The sequence below is a fragment of the Condylostylus longicornis genome, unplaced genomic scaffold (genome assembly GCF_029603195.1).
Source record: "Condylostylus longicornis isolate FDR11 unplaced genomic scaffold, ASM2960319v2 ptg000044l, whole genome shotgun sequence".
In the NCBI taxonomy this organism is placed as follows: domain Eukaryota; kingdom Metazoa; phylum Arthropoda; class Insecta; order Diptera; family Dolichopodidae; genus Condylostylus; species Condylostylus longicornis.
In genome coordinates, this window is record NW_026578013.1 from 1,787,707 (window position 1) to 1,814,369 (window position 26,663).

The window sequence follows — 26,663 nt, forward strand, 5'->3', positions numbered from 1 at the left end:
GAAAAAAAAAATATTGAAACTCGTATAGATAAAAATTTCATCAATATTGTTTTAATACCTTTAATACATATATATAGAGGTATTTACATACCTGTCTATAACATACACATATTTATATACATAAAAACATAATTCAATAAAAGGCTTTATATTTTATCATTTAAGATAAAACAAAAGTTCTTAGATAACATACAAAATATAAAAGCAATTCATTAACAATGGTGACTGCAATATTGCAGAAATTGTGGTAATAATTGGATATACAAAAATAAAATATTTAAATTTCTTATAACCAAAAATAATATTTAAGTATTAAAAAAATTTATTAATATAATTTATTAAGTATTTAATAATTTTAACACCATAATAAAATCTTGCAATCATAATTTGTATTTTAAATATGTAATTTTATTTATTAATAACGCTATAATAATAATAATTCTATGGAATTTGTCTGTGCTATATACCTACAAATATAAAATTAAAAAAATCTGTTACTACTTACTACTATTTTCTGTCAAGTATTTTTCCTATAAGTAACTATCTACTTATTGAAGTATTATTTTCTATAAGTATTTTAAAATTTTAATTTATATAAGAGTATATACTTATATACCGACCTGTCTAGGTGTTATACATTATATCTGAGCTTCTTATAAGGCGCAATATATTTTTATAAACTCTTGAGTGTCATAATTATCTTATTACGTCATTAATATTCAAATAAATAAATAACCAATACTAAGTTATTTCCAAAAATAACAAATAATAATTAAACTAATTAATTGGGCAATATAATTTCTATTCATTTTAAATATATACATATATATATATATATATATATATATATAATTATATTAAATAATACAAGAGTGGCTTTATATATAAGTATTTCAAAATTGTATTTATACCTTATTTAAGTAAAATATATTTTTCTTATTAATGTGTACGCGTATATAATATAAACTTATACTTTATAGTATAATAAAATATTTTATATAAGTAATTATTAATAAACATTATAAATGAAAAGTATTATTTATAATTGAATAAATTAGGTTTAAAGTAACGAAAATAAATAAAATAATAAAAGTAACTAAATAACTAATTTCCGGTTACATGTTATATAACTGCAAAATATCTATATACAATATTATATAATAAACAATTATATAATAAAAAAATTAAAAAATAAAGCGTGATTTTTGTTTTAGTAAATAATAACTATTAAAAAAGTATATTTAAATAATATAAATTATTATTTTTAATTTATTTAATTAAAAGTAATAAGTATTTTTTTTTTGTTAAATAATTATTAAAAACATTTTTTGTTATATAAAAAAATTTTGTTTAAGTAAATTTTGTTATTAAATTTAATAAAAATTAAAAAAAAAAATGAATGTAGCAAAATTAATAAACAATAAAAATAATAAAAATAATTACATTAATTTTGAGTAAGTTATTAGTGCATTTATTATATAAATATCTAATTAAAAATATTTTTAAATAATTAAAAAAAAAAATAATGATTACTTATTTGTTTTTGGTTTTGATTCGTATTTAATTTTGTAAATATTAATTAATTAATTGCTGGTTTTTGAAGAAACATAAACTTGTTATGAAAATAATTTACTGTTTGGTTTTTTGCTTTGTTTCAAAAATATTTTATTTTGTTTGATTAATGAGTACATGTTACTTATAAGTACCTACTTATATACCTATTTATATTTACATACATGAATACCTACTTGCATTTGCAATAGGTACTTACATACTTTTTTTATAGTTACATTGATTACTTATTGTTTTGAAATTGCGCACTTTAGTGTCAAATTGCTGTTTTTACTGTTTGGGATATTTGATGTTATACCTATTATCTTTTTTGATTATCAAAATTATTTTTGAATTTATATACAGGAACAATATTTTTGACTAACATACATAATGTACTCAGTACTTATGTATAATGTGCTACATTCGAATAATAAGACAAGCATTAGACTCCTACTTACTTTAGTGGGAACGAGATTACTAAATATTTACTTATTTATTGTTTCTATAAGTTTATCGTACTTTTTTGATTCTTGGACTTGATTCGTTCTGGTCGTTACCCCACATTGTTAAAAATTCTAATAATATAAAAAAAAATTTAGTTTTTCTATAAGTACTTAATCTATCCTGTAGCAATACCTCAGCTATTCTTTAGTCGGCCTTTTTTATAATGAGCTGGGTTTGTGCCTACTTAAGCAAAAGAATGAAATTAGATATAATAGTTGAATTAATTTGCGAACATTTGAACATTTAACTTTATTTCTTTGGTATAAATTTCAATGTATCCATATTTTTAACATAATAAAACATTGTGTTTAAAAATAGTTCCATTATTAATATTAATACAATACACATTTTTATGACATAATATCGCATTGTATAGTCTTATACTTATATTTTTTTTATTTTTATTAATGATACTTAGCTCACGATAACACGTAATATTTTTAAAATTTTAGGTGGGAAGGCATCTGACGTGCTGTTTATATTTTCTTATTTCTTGCACTCTTTTCAATTTCTTTCAGTTTTATTATTATAAAGTATGTTGTACTTATAGCCATAAAGAAAATTTCATACATACTAATGTGTAATAGATATACGTACTTTATATAAGTATATACATATACAGATGCAAGTCTTACTTAGAATAACAAACTAAGTATGCAAATTCTGTCAATGTGCATCTTTTCTCTTAAATGTCGTATGTCAAATAAAAAATATACTTACCTACTACATTCACTAGATTAAATATATTTTGTAAAGTTATTGACATACATACTTGTTTTAACTATGTACATATATACTCGTATTAGGTATATGTACACACATACTTCTCTATAATTTACATTTTATAACAAAAGAAAAAATAATTTATATACATACATACTTATTCACTTTTGCAAAATATACATACTTACATAAATGTATGAAAAACCATGTTGTATAAGTACGTACTTTTATTAAAATTAATATGTGAAATCAAATTTAGAGGTTCGGGTCAAGGTTATATACGTTGTTGTGATAAACCAGAAGTATCATCATACTGAGCTTTGTAAGAGTACTTAATTGAAAAATAAAACCAAAAAAAAAATAGAAAAAAAAAAACAAGTTGATTATTTCTTTTTCCTAGCAATTTAATTTTTCTTTTCACTTTCAAAATACCATAATGTCAAATACATATATAAAACATATACCGTTATCTTGAAATGTCAAATTGTTTAAGGCACAAAAATAAAGCGAATAAGAGTCGCATAATTTTTCTGAATTATGAGGCGCTTGAATGCGTTTATTGTGAAAGTATTTAAGCAGCGTACAGATAGGAAATAGGATGTTGAAACAAAACAAAAAAATTGTACATCCAAGGTTAACAATCGCTCCGAATTAATGAGCGCACACAAATTAATGCACGTACATGTAAATATTTACATTTTATACATGTATTTTATGTGCGTATGCCTGTACATATATTATACAAAACTATAATAATTTTCTATATGTGTGTTAAATACAGTGAAGTTATAATAAATATATTGAGTTTAAAATTATAGGAATAAAAGCAATAATTCTCAATAATTATAAGTAAGTACAGTTAGCAGGGGACCGCAGCTTTTAATGACTTACACATCTTTTATTTAAATTAGTCGATTAAAACCGAGATTATATTAAGTAATAATATTAATATACTGGGTTGATTAAATCGATTTTTTTTTTAAGTTTTCTGACCCGTGAGCAGACAAATGAAGGGAGTAATAAAATTTTTCTTTCAATTTCAAAATATTTTACTACATTTTTCTTTTCAAATGGTGCCTTCTCTTGTTAACAGTTTTTTTGCAAATATTTTTATATAGGGACTTTAATTTGGCGTATTTTTCCGGCAATGAGAACTTTCCGTCTTTTGAAAAGTCTGGTTTTAGTAGACTTTACGTACATATTATTAGTAATGTTTGATATGTACCTTAAACGACTCAAAACTTATTCCAATATAATAATTTTTTAAGATTAATAATTTTAATTAAGAAAACTAATAATTTTTTAAGATTATGACAGTCTCATCTTAGCGATTGTCATCTAGCTATCAGTAATATGCAAGTAATTAGCCAAATTCGATGTTCAATGGAAATTTGAAAATTAATATTAAAAACTACCACTTTTTAAAAAATATTTTTTACATTTTTGAACGAGCAGTTCATTTTTACATTACAGTATATATACTGTAAATTATCAAATATATTCAAAATTGTACACAATATTGTTTTCATTGTTAACGAAATATAAAATAAGTGAAATTGAAAATAAGTAACCTTTATAAAAATCAACAAAAGCAAAGCAAATTAAATAAATTTGCTAATTCATGTTAGTAATTTATTTAATTTTTGTTTGTTAGTGTTCTACATAATTCTGCTTATTATCACAATGCTTTAATTAAATAAAATAAACATTGAGTATAACAGTTTAAATACAATAATGTTTTTGTAATTAAAATTACATACTCATACATAATGTTCTTAAATGTAAACATTTTGTACATAAACGCAAATATATATATGTATATACCTACATATATTTTCATAATATTTTGTATGTGCAAATATAAATTAGGTATGCTAAGTTGTTATTTTCCATATTAAAACTGTAGGAACTTTTCCTACTTACGTTTCGTTTTTCTTATATTTTTTTCAATTAAAAAATTTTAAAATAAATTTTTAATTAAATTAAAAAAACGTTGACATTTACAAACTGTCAATATAAAATTATAAATGTAAATAGTAATGTATGTGTTTGTACATATGTACATATTATGTATGTATTGTGTACTTTTTCATTTAGTTAAAATATTATTGAGTTTTTGCATCACCAAATTTAATTTATTTACAAATATAAGGTCATTAGTCGCGCTACTGATTTTTCCTAAATATTTGCAATAACTTTCACGTGTGTGTACTTTGTGTGAACAAATTGCACTTTAAATTTTATAGTATTGAAAATATTTTTATTAAGTAAGTACAATACTTATTTATTTACTTCATGTTATTCAAAAATTTGTGGCTCTTCTTGAAATATGTAATTGTATACTTAAGAACTTGGTTATTTTTTATAGTTTTTTAAAGGTCAACTTAAAGTTGAAGGCCGTTTATTGATCTATGATATAAGAAAATTTTTTTTTAACATTTATGTTTAAGTATTTATAAATAAACACTTATACTTATTCACTTAAGAACTAGTTCCTCGAAATTTAAATGGTTCTTATTAAATAAACTACTTAAACTTTTTCCTATTTACTTGACATTTTATTTTGATTCGATATTTCAGCTGGACAGCTGATGACAATTTTCAAAAAATACCATTCTTAATGAAAATGAAAGCTGTTCCTATCAAATTGAATTGTTCCTATTTCGTGAAATCTATTCCTATTAAATTGAACAGATACTATAAGCAAATCTATAAGTAAATTATAAGCAAATCAAAAAACGCGATATACATTAGAAGCTGATCAATTCACGATATGCACAAATAAAACTGAAATACTTAAGTATATTTATCAAAATTGGTTTGGTGGACACTGAGATGCTGAAGTGCACAAATGACAGAGACAGATCGAATTGAACTTTCATTCTCGAATTTCTCTACTAAGTGCTTCTGCTTAAATTGTATCTTTTTTACAATATTAATGTTGAGCTCCCTTATTGTATAAAATGCGAGCTGTATTTACCTTATCACTTGTATGAGTACGTAGCTTATGTGTTTTTAAGTCGTTTTAATTTGCCACTTTTTAAAAAGATCGTGTCTTTGTTAATTAAACGTGAACCCAAAATTTAATATTTTGAATGTGGTATTCATAATCTTTAAACTTCTTTTTCCTTTTCTAAAACGCAATTCTTAACATAAGAGCATATACAAATATTTTAGTAACCTTATTTTAGTAACCACAATGCAAAAACTATTTTTATCTAAATTATATTTTAATAGTTTATAAAAAAAATTTTAATAAAATTTTATCTTATCGTTATCATGGGTTGGGGTTTTATAAATTTTATTAATATTTTTTTATTTATTTTTTTATTAAAAAAAAAACCATATTTAAAATTTATTAAATTAGGTCTAATTTAATTTTTAGTTTGCTAAATTACATATTTGAAAATTTTGTAACAGTATGGTGGTAATTAGTTTAATTAGCAACTTCATATACATATTTGCTTAACCACTTACACTGTACGTGTAAGTAACTACAAAGTACTCATTAAGTACTATTGAGTTAATTTCAGATATTTTTACGACAGTAAGAAATTTGTGTGATATTAATTGCAGCAAATTTACGACACCCTAAGGAAAGTAAAATTATCTTGCGTGACTACTTACTATCTATGATTTAAAATTAAAAAAATCTTAAATTTGTAATTATTTTAATTATTTTACATTTTATAACTTGTTTTAAGTATACAAGTAATCACTTGAATCCAAATATGAAGAATGAAAAATTTTCCAAAATAAATTAAACTTGCAAATGTTATAAAAGTCATGACGATTTACCGACTTAAGAAAATTTTTTATTTTAAGTTAACACGGTGATTCAGAAAGACATACAAAAACATATAAGTACCATTGGTTGTAGGTCAAAAATGGATAAAACTTTTGTTCCCAACTAGGTACTAACTTTCAAGGATTTCCGAGTTATAGAAGTTTTAGCAAATTTTCTCGAAATTTCTACTTGTTAAAGTTTTTTTGCTTATAATTCCCGATCCGAAAAAGGTAGGGACGTCAAGCAAATAGTTTTTTAAAAACTTATTAAAGGGCTTATCAACATGTTACTTGATTTTGTTTACTTGCGGAATGCTAAGCATTGGAACTTAGAGAAAAATAAAATTTTTCCCTTCTTTTATTTTTTTAATTACAGTTTTATAACCCGATAATTTACTACGAAATTTTTTTAAACTTAGAACTTTTTTTTGCAGAATTTTGCTTAAGCTTTAATTTAAGCAATCAAATCGTAAAAAATCTTTTATGGTACGGAAGATAAAGCAGAAAAACCATTTTTATGTCAAAATTTTAAAGGCCCTAATAAAATGTAGTAACTTTAAAAAAAATGTTCGAAAGTTCGGATGTTTGGTATTCTGAAAATATATACAATACGTGATAAATAAACAATAATTCGTTTTCAAGCCCTTTTCTAGCCCTTTCAAAAACTGTTTGTTAGAAGTTAAAAACAAAAAACCTTGGGCAAGAAGATATTTCGTGAAAATTCGGTAAAATCCCTGTAGGCCTGTAAAGATTTAGCACCTAGTCCAGAAAAAAGTTTTACCCATTTTTGACCCTCTAAACAACGGTATATGTTGTTATAAATCTTTCTTAATTACCCTGTATAAGTAGCGCAAAAAAATTTAATTGAATGGGGTAGAAGAAAAGATTCTCGATTCTAATAATTTTACAAATAATCATGCATATACATATATATATACTTATAATTATTTTACACATTATAATAATATTATTCAAGATTTTGATTTTGAATTTTAAAATTTCATTGCATCCATCTGTTTGTAATTATTTATAACAAGTAAAAATAATTAAATTTGTTATTTTTCCGGTGAATTTTCAATGAATATTTATTATTGATGCCAACTTTTATATGCATACATATAAATACATATTTGCTTTGGGAATACTAACAAATTCAATATTATTATAATTTCATTATAAAATTGAAATCATTCAAACATGATGTTAGAATTATTTATCGATTATTAACAGTGCAACAGCAATGTTTAAAACTAAAGCAATAAAAAAATGCAATGCTTTGAATGCCTGAAGGTTTATTTAAAAATTTAATTTAAATAAGAGGTTTGGTAAAGCTGCAATAAGAACACTACATATATAGTTAGTTATTCATTGCATTTCATAGTTCATGAGATCATTTTGAATTTATTACTACAATAGATAGCTTTTAAATTAGAGGCGACATTCAATGATTCATAACTTTGACTTTTTTGTTAAAAAGTTCGGAAATTTTCAACATAAAATTTATGTACTTAATTATTTTATAATTTATGTTTATTTATTGTATTGAAATACTAAGTATGAATTTTTAACAGAAACTTCACTTCACAGAAGTATATTTACACACACCCAAATTTTTAACAATAATTTTGCACCTCAAATATTCTAACTCCATTGAATATAAATAATTGCTTATGATTTTATATAAGGAATTAGTTTTTAAGCATTTCAGCCTAACTAAGTAGTCATGTTCATTTGTCTGTCTGTTTTTATAGCATTCATTTCAGGACTGAACTAGTTAGTTAGTTGAAATTTTGCACCTGTTGTCATATTTACAACACAATTAGACCAGTATTATAAATGGGAAAGATCGATCTATTGGATCGAATAGTTTCCCTACAAGATACAAGTAATAGCTTCAAGAAAATTCAACAAATATTTTTATTATGGGTTATATTATTGAAAATTTCTTAAGAAGTACCCTATAAGTAAATTTTCTTATGGGACCAAAAAATTTTGGGCTCGAAAGAGTTCTGAACAGAGTTTTAATCAATTTAGCCGAAGTACCTCATGTGGCCATGCGGTATTGACAAAACATTGTATGTATAAAATTTCAATTAATTTTGTACAATTATTCATTGAATGTATTGTACTAAAAATACAAGTAAAATTTAAAGTCCCAGAATAAAATGCAGTCATTTATAATACAAATTTTGTTAACTTAATATTTTAATCAACAAAAGAAGATAATCTTTATACTAAGTATAAAAATTGCAAATTAATTGTTGTTTTATAGCAAAATATAGGCGAGTTTATGTGGCGCAATATGATTTCCTATATACTTACAGTAATATTAAATTTATAATATCTAAAAAACCACTTTGATTCGAAAAACTTGTTATACGCCAAACACTTCAAAAGTTGAAATTATATTTTCTTAATTTTCCTATATAAAATTAAAAAAAATAAAATCAATAGCTTTTCAATACAACTTAATTCTATTTATTAGATAACTTACTTTATCGAATGCTTTTCTACATACACACACAAGTTATATTGTACATAAATAACACAATCATAATGTCATCTAGACTGAAAGTGATTTTTGCAAAATGATTTATAAATAAATCAATAAATCAAATTCTATACGTATACTTGTTTGCACTAAATCTAAATAGCTGTATATGTATAATATACTTATGTATAAATGTGGGTACATAACGTACTTACTTTGATCAAAAATAATCATTATCTTTAAAATGGCTTACTTAATTGGGTCTACTTCTTCGAGCGTTTGCTAAAATTTATTTATTAGACATCCGTATACTAAAAAATTTGGGTAATTTTTTTCAAAATTATCTGTTCTATGAAAATTTTATGTTACTTATAGTTTGCTAGGGAAACAACCTCGGACTTAGGTTTCGAATTTATAAATAGTTTATGTATAAAATTCGAATGTTTCGAATAAATTCCTTTTGAAAAATTTAATTATTCATTTCCCGAAAATTTCAAAACCAAACTAATCAAAAACGGAATTAATAAATTTATTAGCAAATTAACTAAAACAATAATTTGATCAAATTTTTTTGTGAAACGTTTGTACCCTTTTCATAACTTTATTATATCTTACCTGTTCAAATTGAACTAAATTATACCTAAGTTGTATGAATTTAAATGCTTGCGTGGAATGCAAAAATTGTAATATAATTCAATCTTTATTTGGGCTAAGTCTTTATTTTGGTAAATCTTTATTTTGGACTTAGTTTACTTAGGAAGTTTTGTCTTATTACCACTAGAATTTATTGCGAAGTATTTCAATTATCTAGTTTATTTCTTGTACACATGATTGAAAATGTACAAATCCGTACATTGTTTATTTACACATTGTGGTAAGTGCATACATATAAGTAAGGAAGGCAAACATTTCCGAACGGAACTTTAGTTTTACACAATATAACTGTGCTTTTTTGTGTACACACTTTACAGCAATACTAATATTGTGCAAGTAATGTATGTTTTACTTATATACTGTATATATATGTGCATGTGTATGTAATATTTTTATACGAATGTTTGTTACTTATGTTACAATTTATTTTCGAATGTGTACGTACATATGCCCGTTACATACTTACATATTTACGTACCTATTACGGCGTTTTTATATTTTATAGTTTATAGCCTCTAATTATTCAATATTTAACATATTTTTTGTTTTTATTTGCAAATTTAATTACGAACTTCTATTCAATTACCTATTCACATATGTGTATGTGTGTATATATAAAAAAATAACGTAAATAATATTGTCTTACAATCCCGTGTAACAAAATTACACCGATTTCGTTAAAGTGAGAACAAAATTTTAAAAATTGTGATTTTTTAATAATTAACTGTAATGTTCGAAATGTTTCACAAAATTCATTGTAAATTTTGTGTCTTTAAAATGATTCTCATATACTGAAGTAAGCCGATTTTCATGAATTTTAATCAACACATCCAACACTCAAGTACTTATTTGTAATCAAATTTGTTCGGATTATCTAAAGTAAATTTGAATAACTTTCGAACATCTATGAATAAATCTAATTTGACCTGTTAATAAACTGGTAATACGCAGTCATTTTTATATAATTGGTAATGTATTTCATGATATTGTATTTTTAACTTAGTAACATCAATTGTAATTTCATTTATTATTTATTAACTTACTCTAACCTGTTTTCACTACCTTTTTAACTGAATGGATTCCCAAGTTTTAATATTACGTAGTCCTAAATTTTGTATTTTCTAAATGGCATTGATATTGAAAAATTTACCGCAAAATATCGCATAATTCCGAACTACTATGCAAAACATAAGCAAAGCTTATGCTCATGTTGCTTTTGGTAAACATCTAGTCATTTCTAAGTCTAAATTGAGTTCAGAAAGAAAAAATTTCTCACTTAATAAGTTTAAAACCACAATTTAATAACAAAATTTAATAAAAGTGAAAATTGAATTAATTTAAACTTAGATCTTATTGGCATGACTATGTTTTGTATTTCTTTCTATAATTAGGTATTGCTTTGGATTACATATTTCATAATTAAAATTTTAAAATAAAAAAAAATTAATTTTTTCTTCTATGTTTCCATGTTTTTATTACAACAGTATTTATTGCACTATGACGGCAGTCTATCACATCATCCAAAAAAAAAAATTTCACAATTTCAAATCTGAAAACAACACAAAAACGAATAAGTACGAAAAATTCAATTTATATTTTGAACAATATGATTTTTATGATTTGAAAAAAAAATTATTAGAAAATAAATAAATGAACAAGAAATTAAACTATAACGGCTTGTAAAGTAGCACATTTCCCTTAAAAAAAAATAAAAGTATCAATGGCCATTATAATGTATTCATTAATCAATATCATGTGTCGCTCTATTGCTTAGAATATTATGTCTTTAATGTCCATAATGATAAAGTTTCACATTAAATGAAAAATTTAATTTCAACGACCCGTTGATCCACTTTGTGTAATTGATAATTTGCTTATGCTAAATTTTATATTAATTAAAAGTTAGTGGCATGGTAATTTCTGCGTACTCTTACGTTGAATTAATATTTGTGGTTCAAATACTAAAAGTTGTCACAAATTTATATTTTTATAAATACTATTAAGTCTGTAACTTATAGAAGTGGGGCAAATAATTAAAAATTTTCTTTTCGTGAAATTGATTTCTCGCACACATACTCTTTTTATGTGAAATCGTAGCTTTTTTTAAAGTAGGTAGTGCAAAAATTTTGTAAGTAGACAAACGAACAACCTGACAAATATAGAGAGAGAAACACATTGTACTAATCTTGTTTTTTTTTCAATTTTAGCTGGAATAAGAATTAAATTGTGCTTACAATTTCAACGCAATTTCAAATACAATATTCAAATTGCAATTTTGTATACTTACACATTATAAATTTATAAATTATTTTTCATTTATGTAAGTTTAGTTGGTATGATTACACTTTTATTGTATACTCGTACAATAACCGAAACGATAGAAGACAAAAAGATGAAAAATAAAAAATTTTTTATATTCATTTTGTCTTTAATAATTCAGGGGTTTTTTTGCTAGTGAAAATTATATCATTAAATTTGTTAGGATTTTTTCGCAATTTTCTTTATAGGATTGAAAATTTAAAAATTTACAGAAGTTGAACTTAATTTTTCAACAATTTTTTATATGAAACCAACGGTACAGTATGTATATATGTACCTGAATATGTGTATTATCTATTACTATAATTATCATGCCATGAATATGAAATAAAAATTAAAGTTATTAAACGTGTTACATGCTCACACAACTTTTATTATTTAAGTGCAATAATATAATTTAATTATTATAATTAAAATTTAGAGTTAGTCCAGAAATACTATAGCTCCACATTTTAAAGTTTGCATTTGTACTTTGTATTTTATTATTGAAAAATTAATTAAGGCAGATTTGTGTGCACGTACACGGATAAGAATATTAATAATTTATTCATTTTGTCATCAGTTATGTTATCAATTAAACACTAATCTATCATTTAATAAAAAAAAACGATATATCTGTTCTCATTGGTAGTTACCATATAAATCCATACAATCTTTAGCCCCATCAAGAAATTAATTTGTTCAAAATTCTAATCAAAAGGCTTCAATAAGTTCTGAGCTATGTTCAAACAAATTATGAAGTTGTATTGAAATTTTCAAAGCTACACCCTGAAAAATTTCTGAGATATCGTTAAATAACTTTTCAAGCTCTATGGCAGCTACCTGAAGGGCCAAATAATTTCAACGATTTTAATTAAACACAATAGACCTAATAATATATTTGCTCTTGCCAAATTTCAATTGAATAGCTTCTACAATTTTCTGAGATATATAGCCAAATAAATTTTGAAATTGTGTGGCAGTTACTCGAACCAGTATCATGATCATATCCAATTTAAATAGGGTTCTCGAATTTTCTATGATAAACCATTTATGAAAATTTAGCCCAATTAGTTTTTGAGTTATCGCTGAAATATATAGACATGGTTTAATCTACTCCGAATGCTGATAAAAAACATATACTTGAGTCTAGGACTTAGACCATTATTTCGAAGCGTTACAAACGGTAAAGCAAATTTCCATACATATTAGTTACTTAAATAATATTTTGTTAATCCAAATGTCGTAAATAATTTTTCAAAATTGTCAATTGGTTGGACAGCTACAAGATTTTTAAGTCATTAATTTAGCCCATCAATCATTATTGTATTATATCGTGGTATATAAATCTAATGATTATCTAATGATTTCGAAATTTTTACATAATTAGATAAAACCAAGTGCAACTAAGTATGTGATCATTTTACAAGAAATTTATGCAATAAGTAATTGAATATTGGTACTTATAATAAGATTTTTAAACAATCATGGTTTTCAGGTCCAAATTTTTATAGTTACAACAAGAGAAGTGTTAAGAGTTTCTTTATAAATTTCTCTACAATTTTTTACATGTTCATCTATCACTTATAATTTTATATGTACATATGTTCAAATCTGTATAATAGATTTCAGATTTTACATATAAAAATAGACACATAGATTAGATTTGCGCTTTCTTTAGTTCTATACTACTTAAATATACTTACTCAACGTAAGTATATCTAAGTATTTAAAATTTAAAAACGCATGGATAGCTTTTGTTTAATAATTGATTTCATTAAATTAAATGGCGCTTTTTAACTTAGTTATACTTAAATGAATAAAATTAAAATTATTTTCAATTTTTATTTAAGCTGTCAACAATTGATTTAAGAAAAGTTTCATTTAAATACAAAACTTGTTACTTATATAAAATTTAATTTTTTATTCGTATTTTCCCAAGTGCATGCAGCCCAAAACGATTTTTAAATTCAATGAAGAAATAAAAAGTCTAAATTAAAATAAATTGAATTCAAAAAACAATATTTAAGCTAAAATCAGCTTAAATAAAAATAGTGTTGTCATACTTAATAGAAAATACAATTAGGGTTTAATATGACGTTAAAACTTTTCAGTAAAGCAATGTAAAGAAATAGGGGATAACGGCGGCCAGAATAAGTAGTTGTGTAACAATACTAAAAATTTTGTATTAATTATATAAGTAATTATATAATATAGTTAATTGTGTATTTGAATTTCAATCGTAGAATCCTACGAATTACGAACGTAGCTACGACGTAGACTTTTGAATGATCACAAATTCCTTTCATAGAAATTATGAATCAGCAATGGTAGCACAATTTTTCAGAGTTTCATAGTTAGTATTTTTTTTTTAAACTGTGCTTATTAACATTTTAATAAGCACATACTTATAATAGTAACAACCACTCTCTTTAAATTGCTTGTTGCATGTGTTTATTTCTTTCGTGAAATTTTAAAGGTTATTTTTGCTATGAACGTAATATTTATGATTACTCTGTTACGAATATTCGGAATTTTTCATAATTTTCCGAATTTCAGAATTTCGAACGAAATTCATGATAGGGCTAAGTGTTTTAAATTTTTTGTTTATTACAGTAAAATAAAATGTAATGCACAATAACAAATTTTATTGTTGAAAATTTAAATAAGTACGCAAATATTTTTAATTATTTTATTACTAATTATAAAACAAAATAATTGAAATAAAAATTTTAAATATTAAAAAAGTACATTGTATGGCAACAAAATCAACTAATAATTTAGATTTTGTTAAAATAAGTGGCTAATTATAATAATTTTTTTATGTCTCTTACCGTAAATCGTATTATGCCCATTAAAATTCTTTCAATAACAAATATCTTATTACTATATTCTGACCGATTTAACCATTGACTTATGAATTGTGGTAACTTTTGCTTTAAGAATTAAGTATTAAATTCAAAATTCTAAAAAATTTAATTCCAATTAGGTATATTGTCTAGTTTTATAAGTATCGAGTACCTACATATGCAAAAACAAAAATATTATAAAAAATTTGGGTCTCTACTTTGAATTTACTGAAAAACGAAATTTGTTATCAAGATAAAAAAATATTTAAAAAATTAATATTTGAACGAACTGAGATTCTTAAATTTTTAAATACTTAGTCATAATGAACATTGAATTTTTATTATAAGAACGGCCCCATAAGTATAACTAGTTTTTAAGATCCACGTCCGATATACGATTATTATTTAAAAATGGAATTACTTATCAAAATTCTTGCAAGAATACTAAAAGTAATTAAATTAAAGTTGCCTAAAATACTTACTTAATTACATTTACTGGCCTCATATCATACTGGACATTTTCTTCATAATAATTATAATAAGAACTTAATTGGAATGAACGAGATAGAAATGATTTCATGTTATCATAGAAAAAAATCATAGAAAAAAAGAAATTGATTTTTATTAAAATAAAAAGAAAATTTCATTAAAAAATCAAAAAATTACAATTTTATTAAAAATTGTGAATTTAAGCGAAAATTTCAAAACATTTTAAAAAAATCGCTTTAATTAATTTCATATGTGTAAACGCTTCACAAAGTACTTAATTGTAACGAGTACTTACCGATCGATAGAGAATATACCTTATTAGAATGTGTTCCTTAATTAATAATTTTATACCCAATGTAATACAAAATCTAATTTTATAAATAGCCCAAAATTTTGTAATATGAATGAGGCGATAGAAACATATTAAAAAATTAATTTAAATTCATAAACAATAGTACTTACTCAGCACAAGTACATTTGTATGTAAGTACTTACCTACAACTATATAAATAGAATTATATAATTTCTTATTTTAACTAGTAACTAGTTACATTGTATGTACAATAAAAACGTGCTTCTTTTATAAGTCATTAAAATTTCAAAGAAATCACAAACTAAATTTAAAAATCTAAAAAAAATTAAATTTCAACTATAAATCTTCATTATTCTCATGTGCTCACGTGCAAAATTGTAATTTTGCTCAAATTACTTACATACCTACATACTATGTGAATATATTTATAATTGCAACCATCTAATAATCTCAAGCTCATGTAGGAGCAAAATTATTTGTGTGTAATGTGTGTGTCCATTTATAGCTAGTATACTAATAAAAGTTTTAAAATTTTATTACTTACATACCTACCTATTGTATTTCAATATTATTTAATTTAAATATCACAAAATGACTGGACTATTAAAAAAAAGTAATGATTTTCATATGACATCAGTCGAATCGAAATCATGAGATTCTTATACATATGTATGTACATAAATACACATGTGCGCCATCACAGTGTCAGATTTTATTTTTACATTCTATCAAACTATTTTTAATTTTCATAATGTTCACGTATTATAATAAAAAAAAAAAGGAAAAAAAATAAAAAAAAAACAAAATGTTGTTCAAGGTCAAGAGTTTTATAAAACAAAAGATGAAAAAAAACAAAAATGGCAAAATGAAAAAAACAAAAATCGCAAAATGAAAAAAACAAAAATTAAAAAAGGAAAATTGAATCAAAAGAAAAACAAAATTTCAAAATATTTGCATGTTTATACTCGTATCAAGTCTATTACTCCATTATTCTATAAAAGAAGAATTTTTGATATTCTACAGTCGCAGCCAAATTATTGAACGTTTTCGATTGGAGCAAATTTTAAATCTATAAAAATCTATAAAAATTTAATTTTTATCGTATTATCACTAATGTGGTGTTTACATTACTGCGACACTGCGACAAAGACAGTCGCACGAAATGTCAAAATATTCAATTCAATGATTTAAATAGGATTGATTACATTGCTGCGTTGTGCGAAACCGATAGTCGTAGAATTTCCGAAAATTAAATATTTGTCGCTGCAACATGTGATGACAATTGAATGACAAACGTCATTTTTAATATGGAAGTGAAAATTGTGAGAAAAACGGTCATTATGTTATAAGTAATTTCAAAAGAAAAATTAAAAAAAACATAAAACAATGCAAAAACTAATTGTTGCTGTTGCTGCCAATAAAAATTACTGTCTCTGTCGCTATCAATGCAAACTGAATTGCGACAACGAAATTTCGGCGACATCTTATATGACTTTCTCTGTTACAGTTTAGCAGCAATGTGAACAGCGTATAAGATGTCGATTCCAATGACAATGTTCTGAACAGAAGTCAAATTTTGATTCTATTTTTAAGATAAAAATTAAGACATTTTTACAAGATTTTCCATCACAGGTCAGAAAGTGAGTTCAAAATTTAAACTTTTAACAGATTTTGACACTTTGGCACGTATTATAATCGGCGAAGCGAATGAAATTTTTGGCGAATGAGCTGTCAAATCTGCTTGGATATTATAGCATTTATAGTGATATAATGGAAAAATCTAAACTACTTATCTGTAAAGTAAATTCATAAGATTCTATATATTCTAAAAATATTTATTGTTTGATATTAATTTTAGCGTGAAAGAAACAAACCAAAAACAATTCGAGCATTTAAATAAATTAATGGACAACAACCCCGTAATTGCTAAAAGATAGGAAAATTCAATTGTTTTTGCAAAAAAAGCAAAAACAATGTACATATGTGTGGTGTTAATCTTATTATTTTCGGTTGGTTTTCTGATGTCTTGCGGTAGCAACATTTTGAATATGGCGAATTAAAACATTCGCCGATCATAATTTAAAATATCATTCGATCCGCCTAGTCCATTCGACTTGTCTAGCCATTCGCTTCGCCGATGATAAAAAGGGTATTTATCTTTATAAAAATGTGTAGCGTGCTTAACCCATACATGAAATGTTCGAAATGTTCCTTGAACGGAAGGCGACCTCTAGAAAGTTTAAATGTTTCGAACGAAATTATTATTTTTTTTAATTAATAATCAAAATTTAAAATTAATTGATAATGACTTTAACGAATTAAATTATTCTAATATAGACAAATTCAGAGTAAATTAAAAAAGTTATATTTGCCTAAAAGCATGCAATATTATTGATATTTTACATAATATGTACGTATGCATGTATACCTTTTGTTTGAAATATGAAACCACATTAAAATTAGATTTTTATAAAATAATTTTGCAATTATTTTGCTCAAGTCGTTGTGGTCAAAAATTAAAGTAGTAATATTGCAAAAACAAAAATTATATAACAAATTTCTAAATTGGGATCAATAATTCTGACGTTATGTTTGGCGTCTTTTATGACAAAACTTAGTAAATTAATTTGAAATTCATGTTAGACAGTAATTTGGAAAAATCTTTCCTTTTATAATTTTTTTTTTAAAGATTTAATATTTGAGCCAAAGGAAGTTAAAAGTTATGGTATAACAAAAATCGAAAATTATCAAAAAGAAAAAAATTAAAACGCAAAAAATTTGTAATTGTTTTTATCAAGGTCAAAAATTATTGCTTAACATATACACATACGTAAATATTGTATATGTACATACATATGTGAATGTATGTTCTTATATAAGAAAGTTTGAAATGACCTTTCATCAGTAATTATTTTGTGTTTCCAAGTTAATTAATAACAAAACAAAAAAAATCACTAAGTAGTTATACTTTAATATTGTAAATGAGAACACACACATCTTAATTAACTAACACTCAAATTAAGTGGTTATACAATATACTTACCATAAATGGTATTCACAATCGTATTACATATATTATGTACTTATATAGGTACAAATGTAACTAAATATAACATATAATTATTTGCCGAGTACAATTACTTATACTTACATCATATTCCATCACATTTTTTTTACGTTAAAAGAGTAAGTGCAATGACGTCACGTATAACTTTTTAAAATTTGCAAACAGAGTTTTCGTTTGTGATTTGTGTAAGATTATTTCTTTAGTTTCCTGACCAATTTATAAAAGTACTTAAACATTTTATTAATTTTACTAATACAACATCATAGTTGTGAAATTAATAAGTAATGTACGTATTACACCAATGATTTTAACTTAATGGAAATTTGTTCATGCAACTGCAGAACAGATGGATGACGTAATCAAAGGAACGAGTTAAAGGCAGAAAAATTAATTAAAAAATTTTTCTTCTCGAACTGGACTCGAACCAGTGACCTACCGCTTTCTAGGCGGACGCTCTACCAACTGAGCTACAGAGGCATGAAGAACGATTATTTGATTAAGTCATCCATCTGTTCTGCAGATGCATGAAGAAATTTCCATTAAGTTACTTAAACATTCTCAAATATACAACTTATTGATTTTTCTAATAAATTTATTATGTACATATAAGCAGCAATATTATGTGGTTTAACATATTCTGGGAAGTATTCAAACATTAACATTAACATGAGCGTATTGCAGTATTGAATTGTGATTTGTGTCAATAATTATGCCGGAAATGCAGTTATTCAAAGCATTTCGCAAATACGTAATTCAAATATACTGAAGTTTAAAACCAAATTTCAAAATTTTGTATTATTTTTACAATTCTCAATTTTCCGCATTCATTAAGAACTCTAAAATCTCAATATATTCACTCATTTTATTTTCATTAGAAACAATAAATACTTACCTACCTAAAATAATATTGAATATTAAGTTTCTATTAAAAATTCCTACATTTACACGTTTATTGTTATTATAATTTGAAAAATTAAAGCGATGCTGCAACTTCTAATATAAATCGCAATAAATTTTACTTAAAAAAAATTAAAAATAATAAATTTCTATATAGACTCATAGTATATGACATCATCTAAATTAGCGTCAATGAACATAAATGTGAGATCAGATCAGAGTCGAAAATTATTGTTAAATCATTTAAGCGCAAAAAAAAAAATACTAATAGAAAGTTTATTTGTTTTTTCCTTTATATAACACAAACTAAACATACAGGTTCCGATACTTACGTATAAAAATTTCTTGTTAAAATTTTTTAAATTAAAATTAATTATTTAGAAAGCATGAACCAAATAAAATTACCTACTTAAGTAACTAAAACAAAAAATTAGTGAACTATAAAATATTAAATTACAATAATTGCGGAATAATAAAAATATTTGAATGAATTTTTCATCTTTTTGTTACTAACTTTATGACAGTTAATAATTAACTGATATTAATAAACCGGTTTTAAATCAAATTAGTCATGCATTAATAAAAATAAAAAAAAAATATATTTTTTATAATCACCATGAATTCAATTAAAAGTTTTTCATTATTTTTTGTTAAAATGAGAACTGGTTTAAGATGCGTTAAAAAAGGTTAATATATTTTTTAAGAGAAAAGGTAGTTTTTACAAAAAAAAACAAGGGTTTATTGAATTTATTCATACCTGAATCACAAAATGGATACATAATCATTTTGAATTTGAAATTTGGCATTTGTATAAAACTTACGACATCTAATGGCAAATGGTGCTACATAAGAAAGAAATCAAATTATAGGTAATATTTAAATTATAGGTAAATATCTCAACAAGCTCATTATTAACCTTATAATTCACCTATTAGTGAACGTTGGCGTTTACTAAAGTTTTAAGTGAAATATGAGTAAGTGAAGACTAAAATATATTAAGTATCTTTTTTTAAGTACTCTTTTACAAAATTATGATCTGATAAAGTTTTAAATTTACTATCAATAAATAGTTGACAAATAGGGTAATATGTTGAATTCTGTACTGCTACCAAAAATATGTACATATAGCAGTATGTATTTTTTCATGTTACCAGTTAAGGGTTAATAGATATTGTTTTACCAGAAAACTGAATTAATATGTATTCATTGTTCAGGTACCTATAACGCAGTACGCATCGCGTCTACATATATGTATGTATATGCACATACATAAAATGTATTTATACTTGTGTCCAGATTTTCATAGAGCGATCATTTTAAAAATTTTTGTGATCGCACCCTCAATGTACATTCTTCTCATTGCTATAGGAATGATCATTAAATGTTTCTACTTCTATAGCTATATAATGAGTAAGTACGTAGGTAATTTAGCAATATATGTTCGGTACACATGACCTCATAGCTTACGTAGCTGTACGCGTTCATAACAAACTTTAATTTATTATAAATAAAACGCTCATAAAAACCAATTGAAATTTATTCTTTGTTTTTTAAACTATAAAAAGCTTAGTCCATTTGGATTTTTTTTTTTGCTTCAAATAAGTTTGTATTTTAGAGCTTTTCAAATACTTTTAAAAATTAAACTTTTCATACTTTTATTTATTTACTTCTCTCGATTTAATATTATTATAAATACATAGGTAATATAAACATAAATAAACTTATAAAATTATTTTTGCAAAAACAACGGTAAATTACGATTTAAGTTTGTTGTTGTTGTTGTTTTTTGTGATTGTTGTTTTCATTTCAAATTATGATAGCATATTTTTAAGGACTCCGTGGCGCAACGGTAGCGCGTCTGACTCCAGATCAGAAGGTTGCGTGTTCAAATCACGTCGGGGTCAATGGTCCGTAAATGAAAGGGTTTTTTTTTCTTTTTTAATTTTTTTTACTTCATTATTTGTTAATTAATAATACATTAAGTACTCACCATACGACATTTGCAGAAATAAATCCAGAAATTTATGCCGTAACTCGAAAAAATGTATAACAACAAAAAGTGAGTTAGAGAAACTATTTTATTATATAAAATCTGATTAAGTTGATATTATATCACTTCAATTCGTTTTTTTAAATACTGACTTTCATTTTTAACTAGAAAAAGTTCATTATTGAAGCATGTGCTTTAGACTTGCCTTATAACTAAATTCGGTATAGATTTTTATTTAAAAATCAGTAAAATCTGTCAAAAAAAAATTCAAAAATGCTTAATGTCGTATGAGAGATTAATGTCGCAAGCCGAATAAAAATGGTTCAAATTTATATCATGTGGTAGCTCGAAATGTCGTATTAGAAGGTGTCGTATCTCGAGGTCTTAGATGATTTAGTTCAGTGTATACCATTTATTCAATGAATTTTTAATAACGGTTTCGTCTATTGATAGTTGTAAATTTTTGTAAAACTGAATAATTCAATTCAGGAATATTTCATAAGACCGAATTATTTATAACATCTCCTTGGAATTTGTTCCTTGTTTAAACAAGGAACAAATGTAGAATTGTAGTCAATTAAAAAAAAATAAGTCTGTAAGTATACATATTTATTAAAATATTCTAATCGAATAGCCTTAGTAAAATATTTATTTAAATTATGTATTTTACTTTAATGTGCCTTATATTAAAAATTTTTGAAAATATACTCAAATATTATGCAAATTCCGATAGGAGATTAAGGTAGGAAAATGAGCAAATCAATTTGCAGGGAGACTTGTTAATAAAATATTGGATAATATTCACATACATACATATAAGAAGATTTAATGTACATACATATTATGCATGTAAGCGCTTTCAAAATTAAATTCCTTTGCTTCACACAAATTTGGCATGGTGGTCAACTAATCAACTGCTTTGTTGTAAAAAAAAATAACAATTATTAAATTTTTTGTAAAAATTTCATACATTTCCGAGCTCAACTTAAATTTTTCACTTTTAGGATTATGGTGGCTAAGAGCAAATTTGAATATTTTGTTTTGCTTATTTTAAATATTTTTAATGCTTTTTAATTTAAATTTATAAAATATTTTATAGGTATGTACATATGTATGTATTTAATTTTAACAAAATTTTCTTATTTATATTTCAAGTATTTACATTGTAACATGGAATGTAAGCACAAAATCACCCGATAATATATCATTATCAAATTTATTAGGACTTGGTAATAATCCAGATGCTGATCAACATCATCCAGATTTATATGCAATCGGTTTACAAGAAGTTAATTCAGATCCACAAGCCCAAGTATTAGGCTTATTTAAAGATGATCCATGGACATATAAGTTAAAACAATTATTAAAAGATCGTGATTATGTAGCTGTGAAAACTGAGCAAATGCAGGGTATTTTATTAATATTATTCGCTAAACGTAAACATCTTTTACATATGAGAGATATTGAAGCTGAATTTACAAGAACTGGTTTCGGTGGACTATGGGTATATAAGTTTTTTTTATATCACTTAAAAACTACTAATTCTAAATATAAATAAATAATTTTCAGTAATCTCACGAATTTAAATTGTTTTTGCCGTAAATTAGAGTTCTAAGAAATCTTGTATATACCGAAATTAACATTTAAAATTAGTAATATCAATATGAAAAGGAGACTATTGTTAAATTATTCTGAAATACTTATATAAAATTCTCAGCAATGAGAATTATGCTGTCTTGCTATACTAAGGGCTCTACTATGTAATTCGATTTTCGAGAAACAGTTTTCATATTCTCAAAAATGGAATGCTATAGTGTCTACAAATTGATTGGTACTATCTTACCGTTTTTCCGAACACGAAAATCGAATTACTTAAATAGTACTCGTAAGGCTCAATAATTTGTGACAGGGCATTCTCTCTGCCCTGTCTCATAATATTTTTTCATATAATCTTTATTCAAAGAAATAAGGTTTTTAACTGAAATGAAAATTTCGATTGATTCAAATAACAATCATAATTAGTAAAATAAGTAACTTCACATTAATTACTAAAGTCAATTTTATTTTATTTCTTTAAAGGGAAATAAAGGCGGTGTTAGTATAAGACTTACATTATATGGCTGTGGTGTAGCATTTGTAAATTCACATTTGGCTGCACATGATCATGAATTAGATGAAAGGGTCAATGATTATAAGCAAATATTAGATAATCATCATTACCATGTTAAACGATATCGTGAAATTTACGATCATGAGTAAGTTTTATATTTTGAGATCATAAATAGAGACCATATACATACTAAAATTAAATGAAAAAATTTTCTTATATGACGATTTTTTCTTTCTGTTTTAGCTATGTCTTCTGGTTTGGGGATCTTAATTTTAGACTTCACTACGAGGATAATACAACACCAGAACAAGTTCGAAGTATGATTGAACATGATCGTTTAAAAGAATTATTACAAAAGGATCAATTAAATTTAGTACGTGATACTGGAAAAGCATTTTATCAGTTACAAGAAAGAGAACCATCATTTCCACCCACATTTAAATTTGAACAAGGAACATCAAATTATAATTTAAAGTAAAACTTATATTTTTCAATATTATTTTGATAATTTTAAATTTTTCATTTTAAAAACTACATTTATAATTTTAGGAGGCGTCCAGCATGGACAGATAGAATTTTATGGCGAGTACAAAATGATAGTTATACAACTGTTTTATTAGAAGTTGAACAAAAATCATATAAAAGTCATCCAGGATACAATATTAGTGATCACAAACCTGTTACTAGCGAATTTAATATTAAGGTAGCTTATTTGAAAAGTCCATTTAAGGAAATATGGGAAAAGGTTAGCTTACTGTGTGTTGCTTTTATTGAAAAAAAAGAAAATTTGTTTTTGGTGTTTCATTTCAACGTTATTAAAATAGCCTAATGTTCTAAAAATTTTTACGATCAAAAAAACTTCATATATGTATATATGAGTGTATTTGTGTTTTGATGTTCTATATGTATTTTGTTTTATATAAACTTATTATAAGGATTAGGAAAATAATTATTATTGAATATTCTTCATATTAGAAATTTACTTATTTACTGTTCCAATAATTAAAAACTGAATCCTACATTCCACCGTGCAATAATGTGTATTTTAAATCTAATTCAGAAATTAATGTTTAAACTAAATTTGCCTAATTGGATTATTAAATAGAATGGAATGAAAATATTGGATTGCTGAATTATTGAACCAAAGATATTGCTTAGATAATCGTAGTTTATTTGCCATCGCTTCATGCGCAGTTTACTATAATTCATATTTAATGTCTATTTGATGTAGCATATTTTTAACTGTTGAACAAAATAGATTGCAGTTTCATTTGCATTTAAGTAAATGCCAATAATTAATTTTCAAAACTTTTTGAATGCAATTTTGGGTAAAAATTATTAAACTCCCATATACTCCTAGCTATCAAAATACTAACTGTAATCAAACCCTAATATCCTAGTTAAAAATAAGTCTAGATTTAAAATATTTGCATTTCACAAATTCAACAATTTAATACTTTTAGGAGAAAACATCGGTAATTCGACAAATTATATAAAAATATATAAAAAGCATAATCAAACTGTCTATATTGTGTACCTATCATTTTACCTACATTAAAAATTTTTCCAATTTAGCTAAAAAATTTATTGTTTTTGCAGTGTACTATATTTTTTATTATTTTTGGTGAAATTTTTTATCCATACAAACTTAAAAATATTTACTTCAAAACTAAATTTTTTTTATTATTATTTAATATTTATGTATTTATTATCAACTGGGCTGTAATGCATCGAATAATTGACTGAACTATATAAAAAATTTAAATGAAACACTTAAAATAAAAAAAATTCTCTTCGTACAAAAAAAACAAAAAGCTACCAAAATTCAGTAGACAGGCAGAATTAGCTAATCTTCTTTCTCTATTTTCTGATCATGTTGATTCTGGTTCAGTTGATGGACATAATGCAGGATCATCACCAAATATTACAACAACAAATTCAGATTATTTTAATTCGCAGGTATTTGAAAGTCCAGTCGAATATACAATTGAATTCGCAAACATTCCGATTTGGCAAGTTGGTGATGAAAATAAAATTGTTTATACAGTACCAGAAGGATTTACTGAAGAAAGTGGTGATTGGATTGGAATTTATTTAGAAAATTTTGCTAGCTTAAGTGAATATATTGCTTATGAATATACAAATCAAGCTGGTACTAAAAAAACTGTTGAAAATCATCCAAATCGAAAGGAGATACGTATTGAATTTGGTGAAAATATTGATTTAGATGAAGGTAGAACATATGTGTTAGTGTATTTTTCAAATACCGGTATACGTGGTGTATCAAGTATAGCTGGTATTAGTAATGCATTTAGAGCAGAAAAGAGGCCAGCATCACCAAGATTTGAACAAGTTGATTAAATATACCATTAATATTTAAAATTTGTCACAAAACTATTTTTGTGTATGTGATAAGATATTTTGGTTTTTTAACCAAAAAAAATATTCAATAGACAAAAATTTTAATATTTTTTTTTTATATATGTAAATATTGTGGTATATATTGTAAACAATATTATATATTATACAAAATTATAATAATATACTTAAGTATATAAAACAATTTTTGAGAGATACAATTAGAAAATATTAAAAAAAAATTCAATTAAAGAATGTACACGCTTTATTAGATTTAAATTATAAAATCGATTCAAATATACATACAATACATATTTATTGATCGATTTTTAGAACAAAATATTCTTGTAGACTAAAAATTATTCCTGACAGCTTGCGCTTTTATTAATTGATAATTTTTAGAACTTTTTTTTTTTAATTTTGTGTTTTTTTTTAAATTTTAGAGAAAGTTTTGTTTTTCTTTTCAACTTTATAAAATGTTAAAAACTTTTTGTTTGTTTATTTTTCAAAATTTTTGTTAAAGAAAATTGAAAAACATTATTACATACTATACAATTTTTATATTGCTAATTCATAAATA

General features: G+C 24.2%; 1 protein-coding gene and 1 non-coding gene across 3 annotated transcripts; both read left to right on the forward strand.

The window, feature by feature from the left end:
* Positions 1 to 26,663, forward strand: LOC129610279 (inositol polyphosphate 5-phosphatase K). Of its 2 annotated transcripts, none has more exons than XM_055522803.1 (6): positions 1 to 247; positions 22,771 to 23,119; positions 23,695 to 23,870; positions 23,969 to 24,199; positions 24,275 to 24,428; positions 25,685 to 26,663. In XM_055522803.1, the coding sequence occupies exons 1-6, from the start codon at positions 219 to 221 to the stop codon at positions 26,084 to 26,086; spliced, it is 1,341 nt and encodes a 446-aa protein (XP_055378778.1). In that variant the 5' UTR covers positions 1 to 218; the 3' UTR covers positions 26,087 to 26,663. The 2 variants fall into 2 exon arrangements, with proteins under 2 accessions (XP_055378778.1, XP_055378777.1); XM_055522802.1 differs by lacking the exon at positions 1 to 247 and adding an exon at positions 1,299 to 1,454.
* On the forward strand, positions 21,458 to 21,529 carry Trnaw-cca (transfer RNA tryptophan (anticodon CCA)). Its single transcript has one exon. It is a non-coding gene; the product is annotated as a tRNA-Trp (tRNA).